Genomic DNA, 22,826 nt, shown 5'->3' with positions numbered 1-22,826 from the left:
AGAATTATATATGTCATGCTCTTCAGGAAGATTCTTCTGCTTATCGCAGTTTCAAGAAGGTTCCCCTCCTTCTTGTCTAACCTCGCCACCAGTCCAAACCCTAATCTCTCCGTTGTCCTCCAATCACCACCACCACTGGAGCTGAGAATGTCGCACTTCGGAAGATCAGGTCCGCCGGACATCTCGGACACCTACTCCCTTCTCGTCCTCAACATCACCTTCCGTAAGTGTTCCGCTCCCCCAGACCCCCTTCCGATGCTTCGTTTTCTCGGAATTTTCATTCTTGTGCGTGTGCGCTTGTGTATATGTCGATTGAACGATTTGTGTTTTCAATCGTTGATGTGGTTCAGGTACAACTGCTGACGATCTGTTCCCGCTCTTCGACAAGTACGGGAAGGTTGTTGATATCTTCATTCCCCGGGACAGAAGGTTTGTTCTGGCTCGCCTTTTTGATCGCTTCTTCTTTATCCGAGCTGTTGCAGGCTTGAACTAGGTTTTCATACTGCTGCTTCGCCATAGTGCTTATGATCATCGTGAGTTTTCTGTGTTCTACGACTGAGCAATTCTTGCTTTTGGGGCTGCTTAGGACTGGGGAATCCCGTGGCTTTGCATTTGTTCGGTACAAGTATGCTGATGAAGCGCAGAAGGCAGTGGACAGGCTTGATGGTCTGACTATATCTCCATTCTCCAGTTAATTTTTTGCCGAGGACACGATTGAATATCCATTTCTCAGTTTGTAATACGATATATATGAACTGTTTTTTTTTTTGTTTTTCAGGGAGAGTTGTTGATGGCCGAGAAATAACAGTTCAGTTTGCTAAGTATGGACCAAATGCAGAGAAGATGTAAGTAGTGTTTTTGTTCAGTTCTATTTCTTTGTTCCGTGCTGTAGGATTATAAGTTTCCCTTGTATGACAGAGTATTTACTTCCTCCTTCCTAAGCTGATTAGTAGACAGTAGCTTGGGAAGTTGTGTTTGTGGTAGAAGTGACCCCGATGTTTGCACACAGTAATGAGTGCACTCGATAGATGCAATAGTATTTGCCAATTCTATCTTTCTATAGTGTACAATCATGTTGAGAGTTGAGACATCCTGAGATGTCTAAAAACTGTTATATATTTATGACGTTCCACAAGCCCTTCGTGATGCGTTGTGCAACTGATCTAGCGGAACACGGGCCTTTGCTTTTCATATGGAAGTAACTCTCTGGTTTTGGATTGAGCATGGCAATCAATGATGTTAGCTTCTTCCATTGAATGGTTTACGTGATGATAGTAGACTAGCTTTCAATAGTTGAAGCTTATACTAGTAAACATAAATTTTCTTTGACATGGGACACATAGATCACATTTATTGCGGTTAAAGAGAAGATTGCATCTTGTAGTGCAGATCGTGGCCACCTTATATTCTTTGCCCACTTTGGGAACTTTGAATTTTTTATTGCCTTCAAAGAATGCTCTTTATAAATAATATCTGTATATTGTGGCATGATGTGGCACCAGAAGGTTGATTTATGTTTTCTCCATCTCTTTAGACACAAAGGAAGGATTGTCGAAATGCTTCCAAAGTCAAGGTACAGATCAAGAAGTCGCAGCCCTAGGAGGAGGTAATGTACTATCAGAATGACAGTTGATTAAAGATTTACGGAAAAAGTGAAGTCTTTTAGTTTTCAAATCCCTATTACCTAGGTTTTGATGTGTTAGTAATAAAGAGTATATATGTTGTCAGGTCCCGTGATGATTACAGGGACCGGGATTATCGGAGGAGAAGCCGCAGCAGAAGTGTAGATAGGTATGATCGTGATAGGTATCGTGGAAGGGACAGGGATTACTATCGTCGTAGCAGGAGCCGCAGTATTAGTCCTGATTATAGAAAAGGTCGGGGCAGGGATCGATATGAAGATGACCGCCGCAGCCGAAGTCGATCAGTGGACAGGTTGCTTTGATTATTCACTGGCCATTGACCATCTGCTGCTTCTGCTTTATCTTCTTATAATCATGTTAATGTTTTGTTCTTCTATCATGGAATAGTGCTTCTCCTTGCCGGCGCAGTCCAACCCTTCGAAGAAGCCCTTCCCCACAAAGGAGCCTTTCTCCCGGGAGGAGCCTTTCCCCTCGAAGGAGCCTTTCCGCGCTGAGGAGCCCATCACCGGGGTATGAAAGGCCAGGTAGGCATACTCTCAATGGCCATTCTCCTTCTAGGAGTCCATCTCCTGGGGGTAGGCCTGCTGCTTCTCGGAGCCCATCTCCTCAAAATTCAGACGCAGAGGTGAGCACGTGCAATTTAGTGCCTTTTATGTTCAAGATTAGCTTTTCATTTTAACATCCATTCTTTTTTCTCAGGATTGAGTATTGACGAGGGATGCAATTGATGCTTCTCGGACTCACTGTCTTCGTTGATCATTTCAGTCTGGAGATTCCTGAGCCATGGTTCATACCGAACTTTAAGTGATGCTATCTGTAGGATTAAAGGTTGCTTCGATGTCGTAGTAGACTTTATGCATCCTAAACCTTGCTAGACATTTAAATTTTCTTAGTTTGGGCTTATGATTATGAAGGTTGCTTGGGTACTGCTTGTACAAGATTTTGCCTTACACTTTTTTAATAGAATACTTGGTGGTAACTCTGGGATGTCTTTTGCTGCTAATTTTATTTGGATGTGTTATCAACCTCATGCCATTATTTTTTTGTCTTTCCTTTTCGAGAAGCCCTGACTTTGCATGCTATTTCCAACTTTTATAGTAAATGTCCAAGGAAGAGTGGTGAGGCTGATAAGTTGAGATTGTAGCTGTTCACTTGAGGCTGTTCGTGATTGTTGATGCGATGGGATGATCGTGAATTTGTGGATGATTGCGTCAATATCCTGGTTATAGCGTTGTGCTGGTAGAAGAACAGTGATAGGTTACTTTTACGCTAAAGATTCAAAAGCTGGTAAGGTTTTTGGGGAGTTTTTGACTCTATCCACTTCCTTGGATCTTAATGTACTCTGAGGTCCTGATTGTTTTTGTTTGATGGTCATACTATGGCTGTTTGTTGCCGAGAAACTTTTGCCGTGAGCGGGGTTGTTGACTGCTGTCATGGCCTTAGTGGAGGACTAGAAGCTGAGAACTCTTGATTCGTAGCCCATGCTGGATCTTGATTAGGTGTATGAATCCTTGAACTTCATGCTGATCCTGAGTAGGCTGCTGAGCTCTCTCCACATCCGCCTCCAAAAAAAGGGTAACATGTGTTGGTTTTGTTCTCAAATTGATCTGTTTGATAAGTACTGCAGTTTTAGCTTAGCATCGAAGATTGCGGCTCCTGTTGCTTGATGGGTTGAGAAAAACCATAATGCATGTCGTCAATAGCACTCGAACTGGGCCCTGATGTTGATCTCTGTATCATGTCTGTTGGTTCTGGAGCTACCAACGTTCTCCAGTGGACTGTGGACTGCTGGTGCTTTTGCTATCATCATGGGGTTTGCGATATGAAATTAGCGTGCGATTAATTCACGGTAATTGCTGGTTAGCTACTACTGTCGCTGGTTTGGGTCCAATCGCAATGATGTGTGTTGCTCGATGTGGATTGCTCAATTTGTGGTAGCATTTATTTCTGAATCTGGTCTCTAGGATTGCACAGCTCACGTTGAGTGATGTCAGGGACTCAAAAGATTTGTGGAGGTTTAACAACGTGCTCAAGGTTTGATAGGTTAGCATCATGCGGTAAAATTTTCCTATCTAGATTAAGATTACATCTTTTTTTTTCCCCTTCGAACTTTCGGGGCAATTTGATGTGCTCTCTCTCATTCATGACTTCGTCTCTCAGTACTTTTAATATTAAAATTTGTGTACTCAAGGATGTTTGGCAATGCTTGTTTTGTTGGATAATTGGTTAGCCCAGCGAATGGATTATTTGAATTCTTGTCTTTATTTACCGATTTCTGAATGCTGGAATATCAGCCAGTTCTAGTTAAGTTTGCTCAATTTGACGGCAGCAGTTGCACAATGCGATGATGAGTTAATGGGGGGGTTTTGCAAGCAATTCGATGTTGTGTGATAACTGCAAACTCGATGATGAGTTAATGTGCGGAAATAGCGTGGGATTGATTCATTCGGGGAGCGTCAAAAGCAGGGAGGAAGTTGGTTCTTTTGATTGCATAAATTCTATAATGAGTTAATGTTGGGTTTTGCTGACAATTCGACTGTGTGGGATAGTGTGACCCGCGTGGGTGTGCCAAAATAAAGCCTAGAAATTCAACCTTTTCTTTTCAAAATTTAATATTAATAAAATACAAGAAGAAACCGATCTGTCACAGGAATTTTCAAGCAATTAGGAGGTTTTTTTTAATGGATATAATTAGGGGCCTTTTCCTCGAATATAAGTGGTGAATAAGCTTTGAGCTTTTACTTTTTTATAAACCGATCTATCACTGGAAATTGTTCTTGTATTTCCACAAACAAAATTTCCAATTCATTTAATTTGACACGTTATATCTTTGAGTCTTCAAACATTTATTAGCAACCCCCGTAATAATCGATATTATTAATACTATTTTCCTCATTTTTTTTCACTTCCTGAGGAGAAGTGTCATTTTTTTTCTCTGCCCATCTTTCATTGAAAATAGGCTATGCGAGCAAGAAATGTGACGTGCTGCTCAGGCTTATATTGTGGTTATATCTTCCCATTTTTTCTTGTATTTTTTAATTCCTTGAAAATAGAAGAATTAATTGGAGAAAAGCTGTATAATAGGATAAAATTTTAGAAAAAAAAATTAAGGGGGTTGCAGTATGTGGAAATTTTTAAATAATAAGTGTAAAATATAAGATATAAATGAATATTATTTTTTACTGTACACCTACGCGTGACATTTCTGCACAAAGAAAAGAAAAATGATGTATATACAGTTGGAAATTACATCAAAAAATAACAATACACAAAAATTTAGCCCTTTGAGTTTGAGGTTCTCTTAATTAACGCAGCCCAATTCCTTACATAATAAATTGTGAGAATATTCTACGATAAATCTTTTAATAATTTTAGGAAAAAAAAGAAAAGAAAGAGTATGAAATTATGAATGGAGGAGGAGGTCAAACAAGGAGGGAGAAAAAAAAAAAGGGCACTTGAGGGGAGCGAGGCAAGACGAGAGGACACGTGTCGAGTAAGCAGTCATCTGGGGTTCAGTAGCCAGTGTTCGCTCGTTGCAGGGGATCATTCCTCTTCTATCGTTTCCATGTCGTGTTCATTCAAGTTCAAGCTCATCCATGTATGGTTACAGCTCAGCACCCAAAGCTCCATTCATTCATTCATTTATATTCATCACGTGAATCAAATGCAGTATAAATTAAATCCGTCAACTGCCTGCTGTTGAACTGTGAAATCAGCTCCCTCTCTCTCTCTCGCCATATCCACTCCCCTTCCCTCTGCTGCTTGCTGCTAGCGGAGCAGCCTCCGCATCTCCCGTAATGCCCGCCGACCAGCCGCCGTCCCGTTGCTGCAGAGGGCTGAGATTCCTAGGCCAGCACTGAAGCGGAGGGGCGGAGAGAGAGAGAGAGAGTAAGAGATGGTGGAGGAAGGCGGATCGGACGTGATCGTCAGGGCGGCGTCTGTGGACTCGATGGAATCTCGCTGGGTGTTCCAGGACTCCGAGGAGGAGGAGGGGGAGGAGGAGGAGGAGGATGATGATGACGAGCCGCAGCAGCGGCAAGGAGGAGTGCCTGACTATGATGACTCCGCCGAGCAGAAGTTGATCCGGACCGGGCCGCGTGTAGATTCCTTCGACGTCGAGGCTCTTGAGGTCCCCGGCGCTCAGCGTAATGATTATGAGGTATTTTGCGGTGGTCGTTCGATTTTGTTGCTCGCTCAGTTGACCGTGTCGGTTGTGGCATATTATCAGATCGACCTCTCTCACTTGATTAGTCTTACGAGCTCATCTTCATACCTTCCTTCTCTCTCTCTCTCTCTCTCTACACCCCGTCGAGATTGAGCTGTCGAAACGAACGCTTACCATTAGCTTCGATCAGTTAATATACAACTTAATGGAGTTCACTTCGTGCCGGTCAATTCCATCCATGTGAAAGCGGATTTTAATGCTAATTCATCTTTCTCTTTGATATTGCTCGGAGGGACTGATCCGTTCAATGGAATGGCATTGGAAAGCTTTCATTGGTAATGGTATGAGTTGATCCGACTGCAAGAGTGTTCTATGTTGTGGAAGGTCCGTGGTCTCATTTGATGGAGATTGAAGAGTTCATTGTTGGTGTTCTTGGCGTAGATATCTTTCGGGAAAAGTAAAGAGGGAACATGCTAGTCAAATGAAATGGATTAATGAATAAAGAGTATCATTTATTTCGCTCTCCGGAATAAGTGAACCGGTAAAGTATTCTCGGATGAGTGACGTGTTTTAACAGTAGGTGACAACTACTGCTCTGTAGAGTAGGATCTTGGAGACTGAATTGTCCTTTTTCATTCTATTTCTGGTTAGTTCTTTGTCTTTGTTGTGTTGCCGTTCCTTTCGATCTTCTGTTCCTTCTTCTTTTATGTAAAAAGGACAATGCACCTCCTCTCATAGTAATCATGTGCCGACTTTCATGCTTTATTAGTATGACACGTAATACCAGTTAAGACAATTACTACTATTGCTGCAGGATTTTAGCTTTGGCAAACAAATTGTGCTTGCATTTCAGACGCTTGGTGTTGTCTTTGGTGATGTTGGGACCAGTCCACTTTATACTTTTAGTGTGATGTTCACTAAAGCGCCCATAAATGGAAATGAAGATGTCCTCGGCGCATTGTCTCTTGTTATATACACATTAGTTCTGATCCCTGTTGTCAAGTATGTCCTTGTGGTTTTGTGGGCGAATGATGATGGTGAAGGTACGTTATTCTCTCCCCACTAGTTGAGAGTATGACGCTGCCATCCCGTCTATGTTAACCTTTACATAGTTCCTTCTTAACTGGTTCAGGTGGTACTTTTGCATTGTACTCGTTGATTTGTAGGCATGCGAAGGTCAGTCTTCTCCCGAATCAGCTGCCATCAGATGCTCGGATATCAAACTTCAAACTGAAGGTGCCGTCTCCTGAACTTGAGAGATCATTGAAGATCAAGGAAAGACTTGAAACATCACTGATGTTGAAAAAGCTGCTTCTTATGTTAGTTCTTGCTGGAACTTCCATGGTGATAGCTGATGGGGTTGTTACGCCAGTGATGTCAGGTCTGTCTGCTGCTGTGTTCCCTGCTCGCTCTTTATTTGTTCCTGGGAAAACCTCTTACGGTGTTCTAAGTGCTGATATTCTATAATAGTCAGCTATGAAAATGGTAATTCCACATTATTTCGTTCAACATGAAACTGTAGGTTAAATTTTAATTATACTTCCCTTAATGCAGTCATGTCAGCTGTTGGTGGCTTAAAGGTTGGGGTTGCCCCCATTGATCGAGGTAAGTTGGTAATGCATTAGTTGATCTTGCTTGTTGCTGCATAGTGAGCAGACAGATTCCATTAACAAGCTAATTATTTTCTCTGTTTTTCCTTCTTTTTTGGGACAGAGAACGTGATGATGATTTCAGTTGCGTTTCTTATAGTTTTATTTAGTGTACAGAAGTTTGGAACAAGTAAACTGGGACTTGTTGTGGGACCTGCTTTGTTTATATGGTTTTGTTCCCTTGCCGGTGTTGGAATTTACAATCTCATCAAATATGATAGCTGTGTATGGAGGGCATTTAATCCCATTCACATCTATTACTTTTTTAAGAGAAATTCGACTAAGGCTTGGCATGCCCTCGGTGGGTGTCTTCTATGTGCAACAGGTAAGAAAATTATTTCTGATGCTTAAGAAAAAGAAGAGAAAAAAACTGCAAATGCAAATTTTTTTCCATGTTTGACACCACCTTGTGGAGTCTAATTCGACGAGTGAGGGTGATAATTAAGTCTAAATATGTGGTCGATTAAATTGAAATTGTAGGATTCCTTATTCTTTGTCCAACAATCTAATAGTAATGGATCCACTCATGTTAAGACAACACAACAACTATATTTAAATTCAGCTGTAGTTACTACAATCTCAGAAATCATCCACTTCAAACCTCTCGTATATGTTTGTGCGTGTGTGCATATAAATAACCTTTCCTGCAATTACAAATCTTTTAAACTCTTTTCCTCTTATGATGAGTACTAAAGCAGATGTGCTTCAGGTTCGGAGGCAATGTTTGCTGATCTTTGCTACTTTTCAGTAGGTTCAATTCAGGTAGGGTGTTATATTTATTTTCAGCGGTACTTCCGTTAGGAAGAGCATTTTCGGTATTGGACGTTCCTTTTATATAATCAGAAGAGTGTTTAACTGGCTGGAGATTGCTTCTTGTTTTTTGCAGCTTACGTTTGTATTTCTTGTACTGCCTTGCCTTCTTTTGGGTTACTTGGGGCAGGCTGCTTACCTCATTGAAAATCATACTGATTATGAGCAAGTGTTCTTCTCCTCCATCCCAAGTGAGTGCATCATCTACTAAGTCTTTGTCCTCAACCTGTCAATTAATTTCGTGTGTTGGAACTTCTGCTTTCTGCTTCTGATATGTTCCTATTTACAAAGGTGGCGTTTTCTGGCCCGTCCTACTTATTGCTAATGTGGCTGCACTCATTGCCAGCCGTGCAATGACAACAGCCACATTTTCATGCATCAAACAGTCAACGGCACTTGGATGTTTTCCTCGCCTTAAAATCATCCACACGTCTCAGAAATTCATGGGTCAGATATATATACCCGTCATGAATTGGTTTCTAATGGTAGTTTGTTTGGTCTTTGTCTGCACAATTTCAAGCATTACGGAGATCGGCAATGCCTATGGTAAGTTCTATAATCTTGATGTCGCTCCTTCATATTACTAGGAGTCTTCTTTGACCTGATAATTGTCCGATTGACAGGAATTGCTGAGCTGGTAGTGATGATGATGACAACAGTACTGGTAACTATTGTGATGCTTCTGATTTGGCAAATAAACATCATTGTCGTGCTGAGCTTTGTGGCCGTTTTCATTGGGATAGAATTGACTTTCTTCTCATCAGTTTTATGGAGTGTGGGAGATGGAAGTTGGATAATTTTGGTCTTTGCCGCTGTCATATTCCTCATTATGTACATATGGAACTACGGTAGTAATCTGAAGTATCAAACTGAAGTCAAGCAGAAATTGTCTATGGATTTGCTAAGGGAACTGGGTAGCAATCTTGGGACTGTGAGAGCTCCTGGGATTGGCCTAATGTACAATGAACTAGTGAAGGGTGTACCTGCTATTTTCGGACATTTCCTTACTACGCTACCTGCAGTCCACTCCATGATCATCATCGTGTGTATTAAGTATGTCCCAGTTCCTATGGTACCGCAGGGCGAGCGGTTTCTTTTCCGGAGAGTCTGCCCGAAAAGCTATCACATATTTCGATGCATTGCCAGGTAATCTTCTTAATTCTTGTACCCTAGATGACTCTCTTATCCAGGATCATGGAATTTGGAGCCTTGCTTGCTTTTGTGAATTAAATGAGGCAGTTCTCCTGAAAGTTCACTCTGAAGTTTGATCATTTCAGGAGGAATGACCTACTGCTCATGAAGAAACATGTTCTTGAAGATAACATTTTATTTCTTGTACATGAAAGCTGTGACTTATATGTTGGGCCTAATTTAAATGCTTATTCAGATACGGGTACAAGGATGTCAGGAAAGAGAACCACCAGGCATTTGAGCAACTACTGATTGAGAGCCTCGAGAAGTTCATCCGCCGGGAGGCTCAGGAAAGGTCACTGGAGAGTCACGAAGATGACGAGGATTCAGATAAGGAGGAGGCCGCCACTTCCTCTAGGCTTGTGATGGCTGCCAATGGTAGCATGTATTCACTAGATGTCCCACTCCTTTCTGAGTACGACGGACATTCAACCAAGCCCATGCAGGCATCAGAAGCTAGCACCTCTGCTGCTCCTTCAACGGAGTTGACCTTAGATCCAGAGCAGAGTCTCGAGAGGGAGTTGTCCTTCATTCGGCAGGCGAAACAATGCGGGGTTGTCTATCTCCTTGGTCACGGAGATATCAGGGCAAGAAAGGACTCCTGGTTCATAAAGAAGCTGGTCATAAACTACTTTTACGCCTTTCTGAGAAAAAATTGCCGGAGAGGGATTGCAAATTTAAGCGTTCCCCACTCACATCTGATGCAAGTTAGCATGACCTACATGGTCTAATGGTTTCATTCTCGAACATCAATTTGTCATCCCAAGCTAAGAAAAGAGAAGCGGGGGAAAGTTGATTGGAATTTGAATTGTTTCGACCTCATTATTTCGTACATATGATGCAGGACAGGACCTTGGGTTGGGGATGAAAAAGCCCAGGGTACCGTGCAGGCTTGGAGTCGAGTCTCGGGTAATATTTTGGTTGCTCAATTTTGCTTATATTTTTTCGAGTCTCTTTTTCGTTTGCCTGATTGGAACTTGATTGGAATTATTCATTAAAGGTAATCTTGTTAATTACAATTACGGTGCCAAATGTTGAAATTTGTCCCGTGGAGGCGAGTTTTCCACAGGTTTTCCGTCGATGGATATGCATGTTTTCAACTCTGAATGAATGCCCACAGAAAGGTGATGACTCCCCTGCACATCTGATTACAAGATAAGGAAATGGGACCTCAGACAGAACTACGTATGTGATCATACGAGATAATAGTTGCATACACGCGACTAGGGAAGTACCCGCGTCCGACTGAGATTGATTGGAGAAATTTCTGTACAATGTCAACTGAACTTGCACAGAAAACCCGCCGGTCTAAAAGCCAAAGCTGCTCCATGATGATTAATTGTACATTGGACAGGATTTCTTGAATGATTCGCGAAAGAAAAGATTACGAGGGGCTGTGCGATCAGCGTAAAGCTTATGGCCTTTTAGCTTCACTTTTAAGATGCGTCTTTGTGGAACATGTAGAAGGATCCTTGAGGATTCTTGCCAATGACATCAATATCGCATATCCTCTTGGCATGAAATCTTTGTAAGAGTATCAAAGATGTTCCGTTCGAAGATTTGGGACGTTCGAACTGGTCCATGATGCTATTCCCTAATGTTTCCTAGTCTTATTTTGATGTCTGTTCTTGTCTATCACCTAGTCACCAACTCCAAGAAACTCATCGCCTGGAGCGGAGTGATAATACTGACTCTGTTCATCATGTGGAATCCAGAGATAGAAAGAAAGGCGGGAATGACATAATTCGCATATTAAAATCGAGACGATGAAGTCAACCATATCTAGTGATTCGTCTCCTTTTGATTTTTCATCTACTCGGGAGACTCGCGATAGAGCCTTGTGAACCTATCATCATCATTTCGTCAATAAACTGCAGCCAATATAATGGTCTGATACTCCGATGATGGAGATACCCTAGAATAGAGCATCAGAAAGATCAATTTAATCGTGTGCTTTTGTACATCAGTTCAAAGTAAAAGCTCATTCGGCCCTGTAAGATGAGCCACGGGGCCAGGGGCCAGGCGCCACCCCCACCCAAGAATGAATTTTACCGTGATGGAAAGACTGTGGGCTCCGGGAAGGCTTGGGGCATATAAGTTTATTTTGATCGGTCCGCTCAGCATGAGTTCTCGGCCTGCCCATCAGGCATCAGCCCAGGCAAGTCCTAGTTTTGGAATGAACCTTCTATGTTCCTACCCGCAGTTAAGGATGCAGATTTCCATATGCTGCATCAAGTTCCTTTCCACGTAGCACCAGAGAAGCTCTTGTCTGTCCTCTCCTTTTGGCCTTCGAGATCAGAGCTCGAATCAGATTTGATGACCAAACTTGACTGATGCTCATTCCTCTGTGGTGAAGAAAATCTAAGCCGCAGGAGCAGCGAATTTGCCATGACACCTACTGAACTCAAGCCCATCAGAGCCCCGGCAATAGATGGACTGAGCATGGTCCCTGTTATTGGCAGCAACATCCCTGCAGCAATCGGGATCCCAACCTGCAATGAAATGGACATGAAGAAAAGCCGATCCTCAGCTATGTAGACTAGGAAATCGCATTATAATGAGTCTATAATAGTTTACTGTGTTCCATGCAGAGGTGGCAAGACATGGTAAAGTTCCACTTACGATGTTGTACGCAAAGGCCCACCAAAGATTTTGCTTCACGGTTTTCATAGTTAGCCTGCTGAGTTCCAAAGCATCGAGCAACTAAAAGAAATGATTTCCATTAGCAGTGCAAGGTAGCAAATAGACATTAACAAGAAATTTTATCTTCAGCAGGCAAAATTATGCAATTCAGAGAGAAGCTAGATCTAGCTGATCTATTCTTTCAGCAGTCCCCAACCTATGTAGCTAAAATATAACTCATAAACACAGCCATTACCTAATAAACAGATACAAAAACTATAGATATTACAGATGCTACTAAGAGATGGAATTCTGCAGTTGAGTGGCGTAAACAATATCTACGTGTACATATATGTTGCATCATATAAGAACGAAACCTGATTGCCCTCGTATAATCAAAAACCATTTTAGCCAATAGTCTTTTGTCCCTTTTCTTTTTCTTCAATAAAGGGGCCAGTTAATCTTGAATACTGAAAGTGGGTTAAGATAAGGGCTTTCAGTGTATTAAGTACCTGTGAGAGCCTATTTCCCATCAACACGACAGAGGACACCTCACTTGCAGCTCCAACACCTCCTCCCATTGCAATTCCAATATCCGATGAAGCAAGTGCCGCAGCATCATTAATTCCATCACCAACCATGGCGACTATTTTCTGGTCTTGCTGTAGCCCGCTGATAAATCTCTTCTTTTGATCTGGTTTAACCCCAGACAGCACCTGATAGTTTATCCATTGTAAACTCATGGCTATTTCACAATCAAGGACTTCAAGATGTCCTAACAGTCCTAAAACACTTCGCGCTCAATGCAGTGCACATGGAAAGATCATATCACAACTCAAAGAGTCTTAGTTTTCGTCAAGTGGTGTAGGATCTGCTTCAAGGTTTCATGCAACTCATGCACAGCATATGTGTCTCAATGAGAATCCATTGCCTTGCCTAGAGGCAGACTCGCTTATGCTAAAAAATTTAACTATCCTAAGGGAAATGGCCTTATCTGATTTTTGAAAGATTTCAATTATTAAAAGAATAATCGTGTGTGAAATCATTGCTCCATAGAAAACAGAAAATTCTATTGCTTTTCCATTTCATGTATTTGCCATAGAGCCTGCCTGGGGGTGCTTTTACTTGTTTTGACTTTCCACAAGTATCAATTCCCTTATTAGTCATTTTCAGAAAGAAGAACGGGTCATAAATATATTAATCTATTACCTTGTCTTTAGGAATCCCAACAACTGAGGCAACATATTCAGCAGTACTTTTCTTGTCCCCAGACAGCATGAACACATCAATGCCACAGCGGGCCAAAGTCTCTACAACTTGCCCTGCATCTTCTCTTATCTGATCCTCAATATATATGAGACCAGCAAGATTATTATCTACTCCAACATAGACAACAGATTGATTTTTGGGCTCCATCCCATATAGATCCTCGTGGACACCGTTTCTGCAAAGGGACATGATTATAGAATTTTCTATTAGAGAAAAATACAAAATCTTTCAAAGTCCAATAACTGATCAGAAGATAAATTGTGTCCAATTAAGGATTTAATTAAGTGCAATACACACTATGATCACATGAAACTTGGCCTAAAGTTTTAAGTTCAAACTTTCCATGCTTCTCTTATTCTGTTGGCATAAGGAGGATTGAAAGGTCTACGTCAGTTTTGAAGGGCATTTGTTTCATGTTAAAAGAAGTGTTGGCTTTGCATGGTTAAGTAGTTTTACATTCTAGATCAGAGGTTAGAGAAACTTATGACAAGTAGAAATATGATTTACCTCCGAATCCACTCTAAGTTTCCAACAGAGACTTTTTTGTCTTCGATAAATGCTACTGCTCCAGAACCAGGTTCTTCCGTGAATGTGCCATCAACGACCTAAAAGAATGCAACATCTAATATAATCAAGATCAAATACACTGGGCTGCTGGGGTAGGAAATTCACATTTCATGCTTCCAGTTTGTGAGCTGCTAAACTATATAAAGCAACAAAAAAAAAAAAAAGGAAAAGGGGTTCAGTATATAAACAAGGACAATTATTGACACATTTCTTGTAAAAGTTATGACAGCGAGAAACATGGCATACATGCAGGTGCATTAAGCATATTGGAGACAGATTGTTCATAGCCGAACAGTCAGCATGACGAATAGTCGACAAAGGCAGAAGCCGCTATGAGGAACTGGTGGCACAAGTAATGGCTTCAATAGAATTTTAGGATAGGAATATATTATCAAGAGAAGGCACCTTAATTTTTGGGCAGTTAGAAGCCTGAGCAGCATCTATTATTGCTTTGCCAACAGGATGAACCGTATTTGATTCAACTGCAGCAGCTAACTGGAGAATTTCAACCTCTGACCAAGGAGTTGAATTTTGTCTGCAACAAAATTTAGTTGCTCTTATCATCAAAATGAAATAACTATCTTCTGCAGAAGTTCAATATGTCCTCTTTAAGTTTTCTTTACACGTATAGAAAGGGAGATTCAACCAAAAAAAATAAAAATAAAGAAAGAAAAAGAAAGGCAGATGGAAACAGAATTTCCTGTAATTAATTAATTCTGGACCTTGTTAGTCCCAGGGACAAACTCCATTCCCAAAATATGTGATTGCTAAATTCAACAAATTAAGTTAAGAGAACTTATAAGGCATCGGAGTCCCAAGTAACTGCAACTCTTCACCAAAATTGAACACCTAGCACTGAGATTATTCTACCATAATGCAATTTAAGAAACTCAACCTTAGATCAGTGGCTCCAGGAGTCACAACCTTTGTCACGACAGGCTTGCCAGCTGTCAGGGTCCCAGTTTTGTCAAACACAATAGTGTTCACCATTGAGAACTTCTCCAAAATATCTCCTCCCCGTAGAAGCAATCCTCTTGTTGCTCCAAGTGAAGTCCCAACAAGCACAGCCGTAGGAGTGGCTAAGCCTAGAGCACATGGACAAGCGATCACCTGCACTTCGATGACAGAGGGTCAGGGCTTCTCTAAAGAACATAAGTCACTGAAATTCAAAAGCCTCTTCATGTCTACATTTATAAAAATATATGAAGAGTATAATTTCTAAATTTTACTGCATTAGATATATTTAATCATCCGCAAATGAAAATGAGCTAATAAAACTTTACAAAGAAAAGGAATAATAGACTAAAGAATAGTGCTGTCATGTGAACAATGTACTGATAAATTTGGTGTTCATAAAAAGTTAATTGGTATTCTTTTATATTGTCAATGAGTTAAGAGAAGTAACAAAAGAAAAAGGGAAAAAAAAAGAAGAAGAAAGAAAGGAACTTCCTCCTTTGCTGTTGAGTAGCCTTGAATAAGCTTCGAGTTTCATTTGCCAAGCAGCTCATGTTATTTCTTTAAATATTTAAATTTAGCAAAAGTTGATATAACCAATTTTTTTATGCTAATATATATTCACAACAAAATCCACAAAACAAATAATATACAAATATTATATCTCCAACTTCATAATCATGAAAAGTAGGATATGAAGAATAAAAGAAGTAAAACTCAATCAGTGAGAAAATGAAACATCCTGCTCAAGCATCATTGTCATTAACAGTAAAACCAAGATTGGATGAACCAAAATGCTAGTTTACATATAGTCATGGCCAGAAGGAGAAAACACATGAGAGTAAGAACGAATCTCATACTTTGTTACAAGTGAAAATACAAGTCATCAGAATGGTAAAAAGCAGTCTAAGTAGTTCAAAGAGAATTTTAAGAGCTTTATAACCTACCAGAACACTGCAAGAAAGCTGCAAGGCCAGGGAAAGTGGATTTCCTTGATGAAAAGTGGGCGGTAGAACTTGTGAACCAAACAGGTTCCAGAACATAAATGTGGCGGCAGAGAGTGCCATCACTCCATATGTAAAATGTCCAGAGACCTGGTGGACAGAAGAAGATTACTAGAGTCAGTACATAAACTGTCACACAGATATCCATAATGAAGAAAATCACACATATATGTGGAAATTGCCGAACAACTTTCATTCATGGTAAACAAAGAGCATTTAAGTATATTCCCACCACTCTCCTCATCAATGGTACTAGAACAAATAATGTGAAAGATAAATCTCCACATAATTTCAAAAGATTGGAATTTAGGCAACAGAAAGTATCATAAATATCAATGTAACAAAATCGAAATCTTGCAGGAAAATTAAAGGTTCTTGTGATAGAGATCTGTAAGCATTAGAAAGTATTCATTCTATATGCTCTATTCTTTCACCTCAAATCATTTTCCTGTCAGTTCCCATTATTCATGGAAATCTGTTGCAACCTTAAAAATCTATTGTGGAATCAAACAATCAGGCCCAACATCACAAATTCAGAAGAAAACCGAGATGAGGCCAAAAAAAAAAAAACAGAAGAAGAAGATACCCGCGATACATGTTTTTTAGTTAGAGAAAAATTTCTAAAACACCCATGATTAAGCTCAATCACAAATTCAAACATATCAAATATCCTAATCAGCATTTGCTTGCAGTTATGTCAAGCAATTTCAGGCACATTGTGCCTCACCCTCAACTGATTTTGAGTGGCAATAAGTTCAAGAATTTATATTCAATTGTATGAGTAGGAATGCTTGTCGATGGTGGATTGACCAGGATGTTATACATGTAATTAAAAAAGGATAGTTTAGAAGAGATACACATTTTAGAAACTCCGAAAGTCCTTTTACGATTATAGGTGGCATAGGAAATTCACAAGAATGTCAAGAAAACATGAACCTTATCAGCAAGCCGCTGTACAGGAGCTTCCCTATTCTGAGCTTCTTCCACCAAACGAACTATATCTGCCATGGCAGTCTCACCTCCTGGTCTTTGGACTTCAACTGTTAGAGTTCCGTTGAGGTTAATGCATCCCGCAACAACTTGACTCTGCTTAAATAGACCATCATGAGAAAAAACAAAATTTGCTTTAGTAATAACGTAAAGAATTGGCCTTATCAAGCATAACACCAATTCTGGTGAGATGACAAGCTGAGACAGAAATAAAGCATGGCATAAAGAGAAAAGCTACATGCAAAAGCAAAAATAGAATAAAAGGAGTAAACTGTGGGAGGTCAAAAGGGTCAGTTGCTTAGTGGGTTTAGAGGCTGCCATTGTGTTTTTGCAAATGAGTGACAGTTTCATGTAAGTCAGGACCATTACCCCAGGTAATTTTGTCACTGGCAATGGCTCTCCAGTGAAACTAGACTCGTCCACAGTACTTCTACCAGCAGTCACAACTCCATCCACAGGCACGCGGTCCTAAAACAAGAACCAGAGGGGTCAAAATCATTCAAATTGAACAGAAAAGATCACGGTACCATCACCTTGTTGGGGAACATATGGACAGCACTGCTCATGCATGCAACTATTATGCCTTTTCCGATCAATAGGCCATAAACTCAGAATTTATTGTGCTCAGCCAACACATATCACAAGATATCTGTATACCCTTGATTTGCTGACTTGCTTCCAAAATTACCCCTAAAAACTGCAGAGGAAAAGTTGTATAATGTTCATTCATCTTTCATAGATCCGCCGTCCCAATCCTTGTAGCATGAATTGCTTCCCTAAGATCACATCTTTGCCTTCCTAAGAGGATTTCTCTTGACATGACCAAGGACTCATTTTCCTTTCATCCTATAAATGAGAAATTCATTGAATATAATATGATCAAACCATCAGGAGCCTTTTCCATCTCTCTCTCTTTCTTATTATTACTTCTCTTAGCGCCACTTTTCACCTCAGTGATACCATTTTCACCTTGATGATGCATTGGTTATCTTTCCATAGATCAATCTACAGGTCTCATCTAACCACCAAGTTTCTTGCTCTCCCTAACATTTATATCTGTCCAAAATGAGCTACATCAAGCATTATACACCTCATAATAATCAGCAGTTCAAATCAAAGGACTATATCAACTGACATAAAATGAGGTGCTAGTTGAATTTTGAACAAAGATGCTGCACTTTAGGGACTATATCAACTGACATAAAATGAGGTGCTAGTTGAATTTCGAATAAAGATACTGTACTTACTCCAGGGAGAATTACAATTCGATCTCCAATAGACAGACTGTTGCATGGAACTTCCACTGTTGAGCCCAGTTTTTCTTCATCACCACCGACCAACAAGCGTGCTCTTGAAGGTAAAATGCTCAAAAGTCCAGTCATATCACTCGTGGCTTTAATTTTCGCTCTCTGTTCAAGGTTTCTCCCTAATAAGACAAATGCTATTAGCATAATGGGTTCCTCGAAGAAGGCCTTCCAACCCTGCAAACAAGGCGAGATCTTGCATTTACATACATCCACTCATGCTGATAGGGAGGAAAAAAAGCAAAAGAAAGTTGGGAGTTTTTTTTGTCTTTGGGGCCAAAGAAGAAACCATTTTGATATTCTGTCCCAGAAAAAGGTGGAAAAGTAAGAAGATAACCGCGGTCAACAGCATCATGCGGGGAGCATGAAAGCAAGAGATGACTGTTCTTACAATCAAATGTTTCTTTTTAGTGGATAAAAAAATTGATTCCAATAAAAAGAAAAAAAAATTCAATTTGCACCAATATAATGAGGTTGCAAGGTAGAGAGACTTGTAATCCAGCAATCTGTTAGGTAAAGCATCATTTCTTAATCTTTTATCTAGAAAACCACTAAACATACAGGTACATAAGCAAAAGAAATGAAAGTTTTCGTTGCGCATAGCTATTGCCATAGGTCTAATAATTTTCAAGGTTTGACTATGATGGACATCCTTATTGCGTCCTAAGAACAGCGTACCAGTTTTGGAACGAATGCTGCCAAGGCACTGACAGAAAAAGATGATAAAGCTCCAAGACCCACTAATGTATTCATATTTGGAGCACCCTTTAAAAGGCTTTTCACACCATCAACAATAAGTTGACGCCCAGGGCCAATTAGTGTGAAAAGTGATAAGGAGAGATGGAAGCCTGTGGAATGAATCACATGGAGCCAAGCAGTTTTAGTCCCCAGAAAATGAGAGAAATGCCCTAAGAGGCAAACTGCACATAATGCCCATGAGACCACCAGCTGCCGACCTGGAAAAAGAAAAAAACTATAGGTTGTCTTACTGTGTCATAAGAAAATAGAAAACAATATCGGAAAATTGTCTAGACTAACCTCACTTTCTTCAATCAAGAAATCTAAAGCAAGAAAACCAACTAAGAGAAGATGCCTACCGCTTTCTTTCAGGCGCCCATGCCTTTCCTCCATCTTCCTCTCGAAAATCTTGAAGAAGTTGTCCCCCTTTGCGTCTGCACATAAAATAGTTGTTAGAGCTATCCATCGAGAACACAAGATATGAACATCTTGTCAAGAAGCAAAAAATTTCATGTATATGCACATCAAGTTCATCCTATCAATATATTGTTATGAAGATATACTCTTTCTTGAAGATTCTTATACTTTGGGAGGCATAATGTACCACGAAGTTACTGCTTATTTTCTGTGTTACCAGAGCCATCAATCCAAGTAAGCAAGAGCCTTTAATTGCCAAAATGCACTAGTACTGATTGAGAGATCATTTTGGTAAATTTCAGCTACAATTCAAAAGGTTGATTACGTGAAAAGTAATGTCAGAGTGTTCTTGTATGAATTCCACACCCAGTAGTGAGATTTAGAATCTTTTTGGATGTTTACTGCACCAACTATATTTCCTTGGAGAAATCTATACAAGAAACTAGAAGCCTAGAATTTTGAAAATAAGATCATTCTCTACCATTGACATGGAAAATCAGGAAGAGTTGGTCCAGAGCTTATAGTGAGATTTAGTTAAATATGTGGCAGGACACAAAATTCAACTAGTATCCCGGGGATGAAGCTTTTCAAGGACTCGATAGAGGAAACCTCAAAGATATATTTCTTTGATCTGAAATATTTTTATCATAAGCTTACAAAAATGTGCATATTATTACAATTAGTGAAGCCTAGAAGAGGCCAATGCAAGAAGAGTACAGAGCCAAATACAAAGGAAAAAGTGGAAACTATCATTTGGTCCTTGCTAAGAGTAAACTGCTTCTAAGCTGAGATCTTCCACACTCCAATTATTGACTATGACTGCTCTCTCCAACCAATTCATCACAAGTAGCCATTGAGACTCACCTATTAGATGGAGAAATCATGACAATTAATATATGGTTGCCAAAATTACTGGGAACTTAAGATTTCAAATCAGGGACATACCATTATGTATTATTGGCTCTCCTCACAAGAATCTTTTTGCATTCCTATGGGATAACATCACCTTCAATAGCTTCCTGACCTGCCACTTGGCCACCAGGCTTAACATCAATCATACAGAATCTTAAAAAACATCAATTCTCCCCTGGTTTGATCCTAGTCCTACTAATAATTCTGTTGGGAAGGCCAAAATGATGGATATTTGTGTAAATCTTTCTTATCAAGGAAATCTCTTAAATGGTTTCTTAAAACTCAGGACATGGTGCATTTAGGATGAAAGTAGCTGAAGTTGAGACTCTGGCTTTCACTAATTTCATTCAGTAGGCATGCATCCTCAGCTAGAAAGGTACCCCTTACTCCTTAGTATTAATAATGAGGCGGGAAGATTTCCTGAATGTTACAGTTTCTAATATATTTCTTCCTGTCATGAGGTTCTCAAAGTTTTGGATTCCGGTAAATGTTCATAGAGCACAATCAGACCTATACTTGAAGGAGATGAAAGGATCTCAATCAAACAATATTGTTCGCAAAACTGACACTATGCATGTCAAAATTCAATTAAATTCGGACAGAACATTGTGAACGCATTGCTGCATAAGTGGGGGAAAAAAAGAATTCTTACCTCGGAGAGAAGATGAGAAGCCGCAATTAGTCAAATGCTCAGCAAGTGCCTCTCCCAACTCTTTCTGCCAGTTAGGCACAGCCTTGGCTTCAGATACAGGCCATACAACCGCTGTCTCTGTTGTGAGATTGACTGTGGCAGAAGACACTTGTGGCTGTTCACAGTTATCCAAGGTAGGAACACCAATTAGAATCTATCTATATATTAAAATTCGCTTGAAGTGAAATATATACCATTAAATGATTACATTAATTATTTAAGATAAATTATCACCTATATGAAATATAAATTTAAGATGAAGTAATATTTGAAATTTACGTCATTTATAAATAACTTCTATATTTGAATAGTCATAATAATTTTTCAGCTCAATGTATATATTTTCTAAATGAATTTATTTAAGGAATACATTATACGACGCAGCGGGTTAGGATCGATTTGCCTGCCTAAAACACGTTCAGGCTCGGAAGGGATAAACACTCTAAAGAGAGATCAGAAAATGACTCGAGAATATAAGTTGTTTAGTATGAAAAATTCTGATCCCTTACAGCCCTTACATAGAAGAGCATAGAAATTTGCAAACAAGACAATTTGCAAGTCACATCCCCCCATAAATGCTACCTACTAGTTGACAAATGAAGACAAAGTTCGTGTCAATAGAGCTAACGGGTCGTGTAAGCTACATAATCCCATCTCATTGCAGCGATTAGTTATTTCAATTCTTCAACAGATTGTGCTTTTCCACTTGGGATCAAATTCTTCCTCATAAAACTCGAAGCTTGACAATGAAACTAGACCAGACTCCTCGAACTTGGAATCCAGAACCCAAAGGCATCGATAGTGAAGCCGGAAGTTTACTAAAGAAACTCACCTGGTTTTCTAGGATCTTCTTCACGCTCGCCGCACATCCTCCACACGTCATTCCCTATCGAAAAACAGTAAGACTGAGATCAACCAAGCTCATAGGCACATACGAATCCGCTTAGCACCAGAGGACACTGGATTTTGCATTCAAAGCATAATTGCTCGAGCTTGTGTCAGCGTGTGAAAGAGAGAGAGTCTCAAAGTGCTTACTCCAACATCAAGTATAATGACATTGGAAGGGAGAGCCGAGGCCTCTTCATCTGCAGCCGCCACAGGTTTTGGCTTTGCGTCTCCACTGTCGGATCCACCTCCGCCGCCGCCACCTCCTCCGCCGCTCTCTCCTCCAAAACCGCCGCCATTGCCACCGGCGGACGCAAACGGAGAGGAGGAGCTAGAAATGCAACGCAGGCTTCTGGAAGGGACAGCGGGAGTCCTGCTGTGAACGGAGGAGGAAGCGGGAGGTGGAGCCGGTACAGAATCGAAGCTAAGCCGGCGGAAGCGGTTGCTGTAGATGCAGCTGAGACGGTGAGCAATGAGGCGGCTGGGGAAGCTGAGGCGCTGCGGCGGGGCCCGGGAGAGGCGGCGATGGAGGCGGAGTATGAGAGGATTGAGAGGGAAGGTGCTGACGAGGGATTTGGAGATGGTAGACTCCATCGAGAGATCGAGAGAGAGAGAGAGAGAGAGAGAATAGCTCAGCCCTCCGCCCACTGCGAGTCTTATCTCCCGCCGCTCAATTCTTCGCTGTTGGCGGGACTGATGATGAAAGGGAAGGAGTCAGGTAGCTGTGCGGGCTGTTTGGCTGGTACAACTGAGTAAGCAAAATGACACCCGGCGTTGCCTTGCCTGAACCTGTGGTCAACAATCACTCTTCTTCCCCAATCCATGCAGCCACCTCCTTATTTTTCCTTATATTCATTCATTAATGAAAAATAAAAGTCCCATTCGAAATGCGTTAGTTAGCCCACTAAGGGGTACATCTTCCCTTGACCTCATGTTCATGCTTAGACGCGTGATTCCAAGTTCCAGGAAGCAAACATGACCACTTGACACGAACAGTGTAAATCATATATATGCT

The 22,826-nt window shown here is 40.6% G+C and overlaps 3 protein-coding genes across 12 annotated transcripts; 2 read left to right on the top strand and 1 right to left on the bottom strand.

Moving 5' to 3' along the window:
- LOC116202247 (serine/arginine-rich splicing factor SC35-like) lies at positions 1-3,895 on the top strand. Of its 4 annotated transcripts, none has more exons than XR_004156033.1 (9): positions 1-223; positions 351-429; positions 587-690; positions 779-845; positions 1,535-1,606; positions 1,729-1,935; positions 2,031-2,268; positions 2,343-2,429; positions 2,742-3,895. XR_004156033.1 is itself a non-coding variant. In XM_031533717.1 (8 exons), the coding sequence occupies exons 1-8, from the start codon at positions 16-18 to the stop codon at positions 2,346-2,348; spliced, it is 957 nt and encodes a 318-aa protein (XP_031389577.1). In that variant the 5' UTR covers positions 1-15; the 3' UTR covers positions 2,349-2,673. The 4 variants fall into 4 exon arrangements, 2 of the variants coding, with proteins under 2 accessions (XP_031389577.1, XP_031389576.1); XR_004156032.1 differs by having other exon boundaries at positions 2,343-2,471; XM_031533717.1 differs by lacking the exon at positions 2,742-3,895 and having other exon boundaries at positions 587-666; positions 2,343-2,673.
- Positions 3,896-5,308: 1,413 nt separating this feature from the next.
- On the top strand, positions 5,309-11,048 carry LOC116202246 (potassium transporter 7). Of its 7 annotated transcripts, XR_004156031.1 has the most exons (11): positions 5,539-5,802; positions 6,623-6,851; positions 6,941-7,189; positions 7,363-7,413; positions 7,522-7,782; positions 8,167-8,219; positions 8,344-8,458; positions 8,559-8,813; positions 8,891-9,413; positions 9,655-10,367; positions 10,528-11,048. XR_004156031.1 is itself a non-coding variant. In XM_031533712.1 (10 exons), exons 1-10 carry the CDS (start codon positions 5,539-5,541, stop codon positions 9,708-9,710), a joined length of 2,166 nt encoding a protein of 721 aa, XP_031389572.1. In that variant the 5' UTR covers positions 5,309-5,538; the 3' UTR covers positions 9,711-10,003. The 7 variants fall into 7 exon arrangements, 6 of the variants coding, with proteins under 6 accessions (XP_031389572.1, XP_031389571.1, XP_031389569.1 ...); XM_031533712.1 differs by lacking the exon at positions 10,528-11,048 and having other exon boundaries at positions 5,309-5,802; positions 9,545-10,003; XM_031533709.1 differs by having other exon boundaries at positions 9,655-11,048.
- Positions 11,049-11,330: 282 nt separating this feature from the next.
- LOC116202245 (copper-transporting ATPase PAA1, chloroplastic) lies at positions 11,331-22,617 on the bottom strand. Its single transcript, XM_031533708.1, has 16 exons — positions 21,962-22,617; positions 21,759-21,812; positions 20,888-21,041; positions 19,266-19,340; positions 18,847-19,124; positions 18,112-18,345; positions 17,234-17,332; positions 16,811-16,960; positions 15,818-15,964; positions 14,812-15,026; positions 14,322-14,451; positions 13,857-13,954; positions 13,290-13,524; positions 12,593-12,796; positions 12,081-12,161; positions 11,331-11,950 (listed from the first exon to the last, which is right to left on the bottom strand). The coding sequence occupies exons 1-16, from the start codon at positions 22,403-22,405 to the stop codon at positions 11,690-11,692; spliced, it is 2,859 nt and encodes a 952-aa protein (XP_031389568.1). The 5' UTR covers positions 22,406-22,617; the 3' UTR covers positions 11,331-11,689.
- Between the last annotated feature and the right edge of the window lie 209 nt (positions 22,618-22,826).

The sequence above is a fragment of the Punica granatum genome, chromosome 4 (assembly GCF_007655135.1).
Source record: "Punica granatum isolate Tunisia-2019 chromosome 4, ASM765513v2, whole genome shotgun sequence".
Classification (NCBI taxonomy): Eukaryota; Viridiplantae; Streptophyta; class Magnoliopsida; order Myrtales; family Lythraceae; genus Punica; species Punica granatum.
Note: the sequence above shows the minus strand (reverse complement) of the source record. Positions and strands in the feature narration are given on the sequence as shown.

What these genes read in the sequence shown, in the direction of transcription:
- LOC116202247 (XM_031533716.1), top strand. Translation starts at nt 16, where the DNA reads ATGCTCTTCAGGAAGATTCTTCTGCTTATCGCAGTTTCAAGAAGGTTC. An exon ending in GACTATATCTCCATTCTCCA is followed by an intron (nt 691 to 778) that starts GTTAATTTTTTG and finishes TTTGTTTTTCAG; the next exon opens with GGAGAGTTGTTGATGGCCGA. An exon ending in GGACCAAATGCAGAGAAGAT is followed by an intron (nt 846 to 1,534) that starts GTAAGTAGTGTT and finishes CCATCTCTTTAG; the next exon opens with ACACAAAGGAAGGATTGTCG.
- LOC116202246 (XM_031533709.1), top strand. Translation starts at nt 5,539, where the DNA reads ATGGTGGAGGAAGGCGGATCGGACGTGATCGTCAGGGCGGCGTCTGTG. An exon ending in CTCAGCGTAATGATTATGAG is followed by an intron (nt 5,803 to 6,622) that starts GTATTTTGCGGT and finishes CTATTGCTGCAG; the next exon opens with GATTTTAGCTTTGGCAAACA. An exon ending in TTTCAGTAGGTTCAATTCAG is followed by an intron (nt 8,220 to 8,343) that starts GTAGGGTGTTAT and finishes TGTTTTTTGCAG; the next exon opens with CTTACGTTTGTATTTCTTGT.
- LOC116202245 (XM_031533708.1), bottom strand. Translation starts at nt 22,405, where the DNA reads ATGGAGTCTACCATCTCCAAATCCCTCGTCAGCACCTTCCCTCTCAAT. An exon ending in AGCTTTCTTGCAGTGTTCTG is followed by an intron (nt 15,027 to 15,817) that starts GTAGGTTATAAA and finishes ATCGAAGTGCAG; the next exon opens with GTGATCGCTTGTCCATGTGC. An exon ending in TGGGAAATAGGCTCTCACAG is followed by an intron (nt 12,162 to 12,592) that starts GTACTTAATACA and finishes CATTTCTTTTAG; the next exon opens with TTGCTCGATGCTTTGGAACT.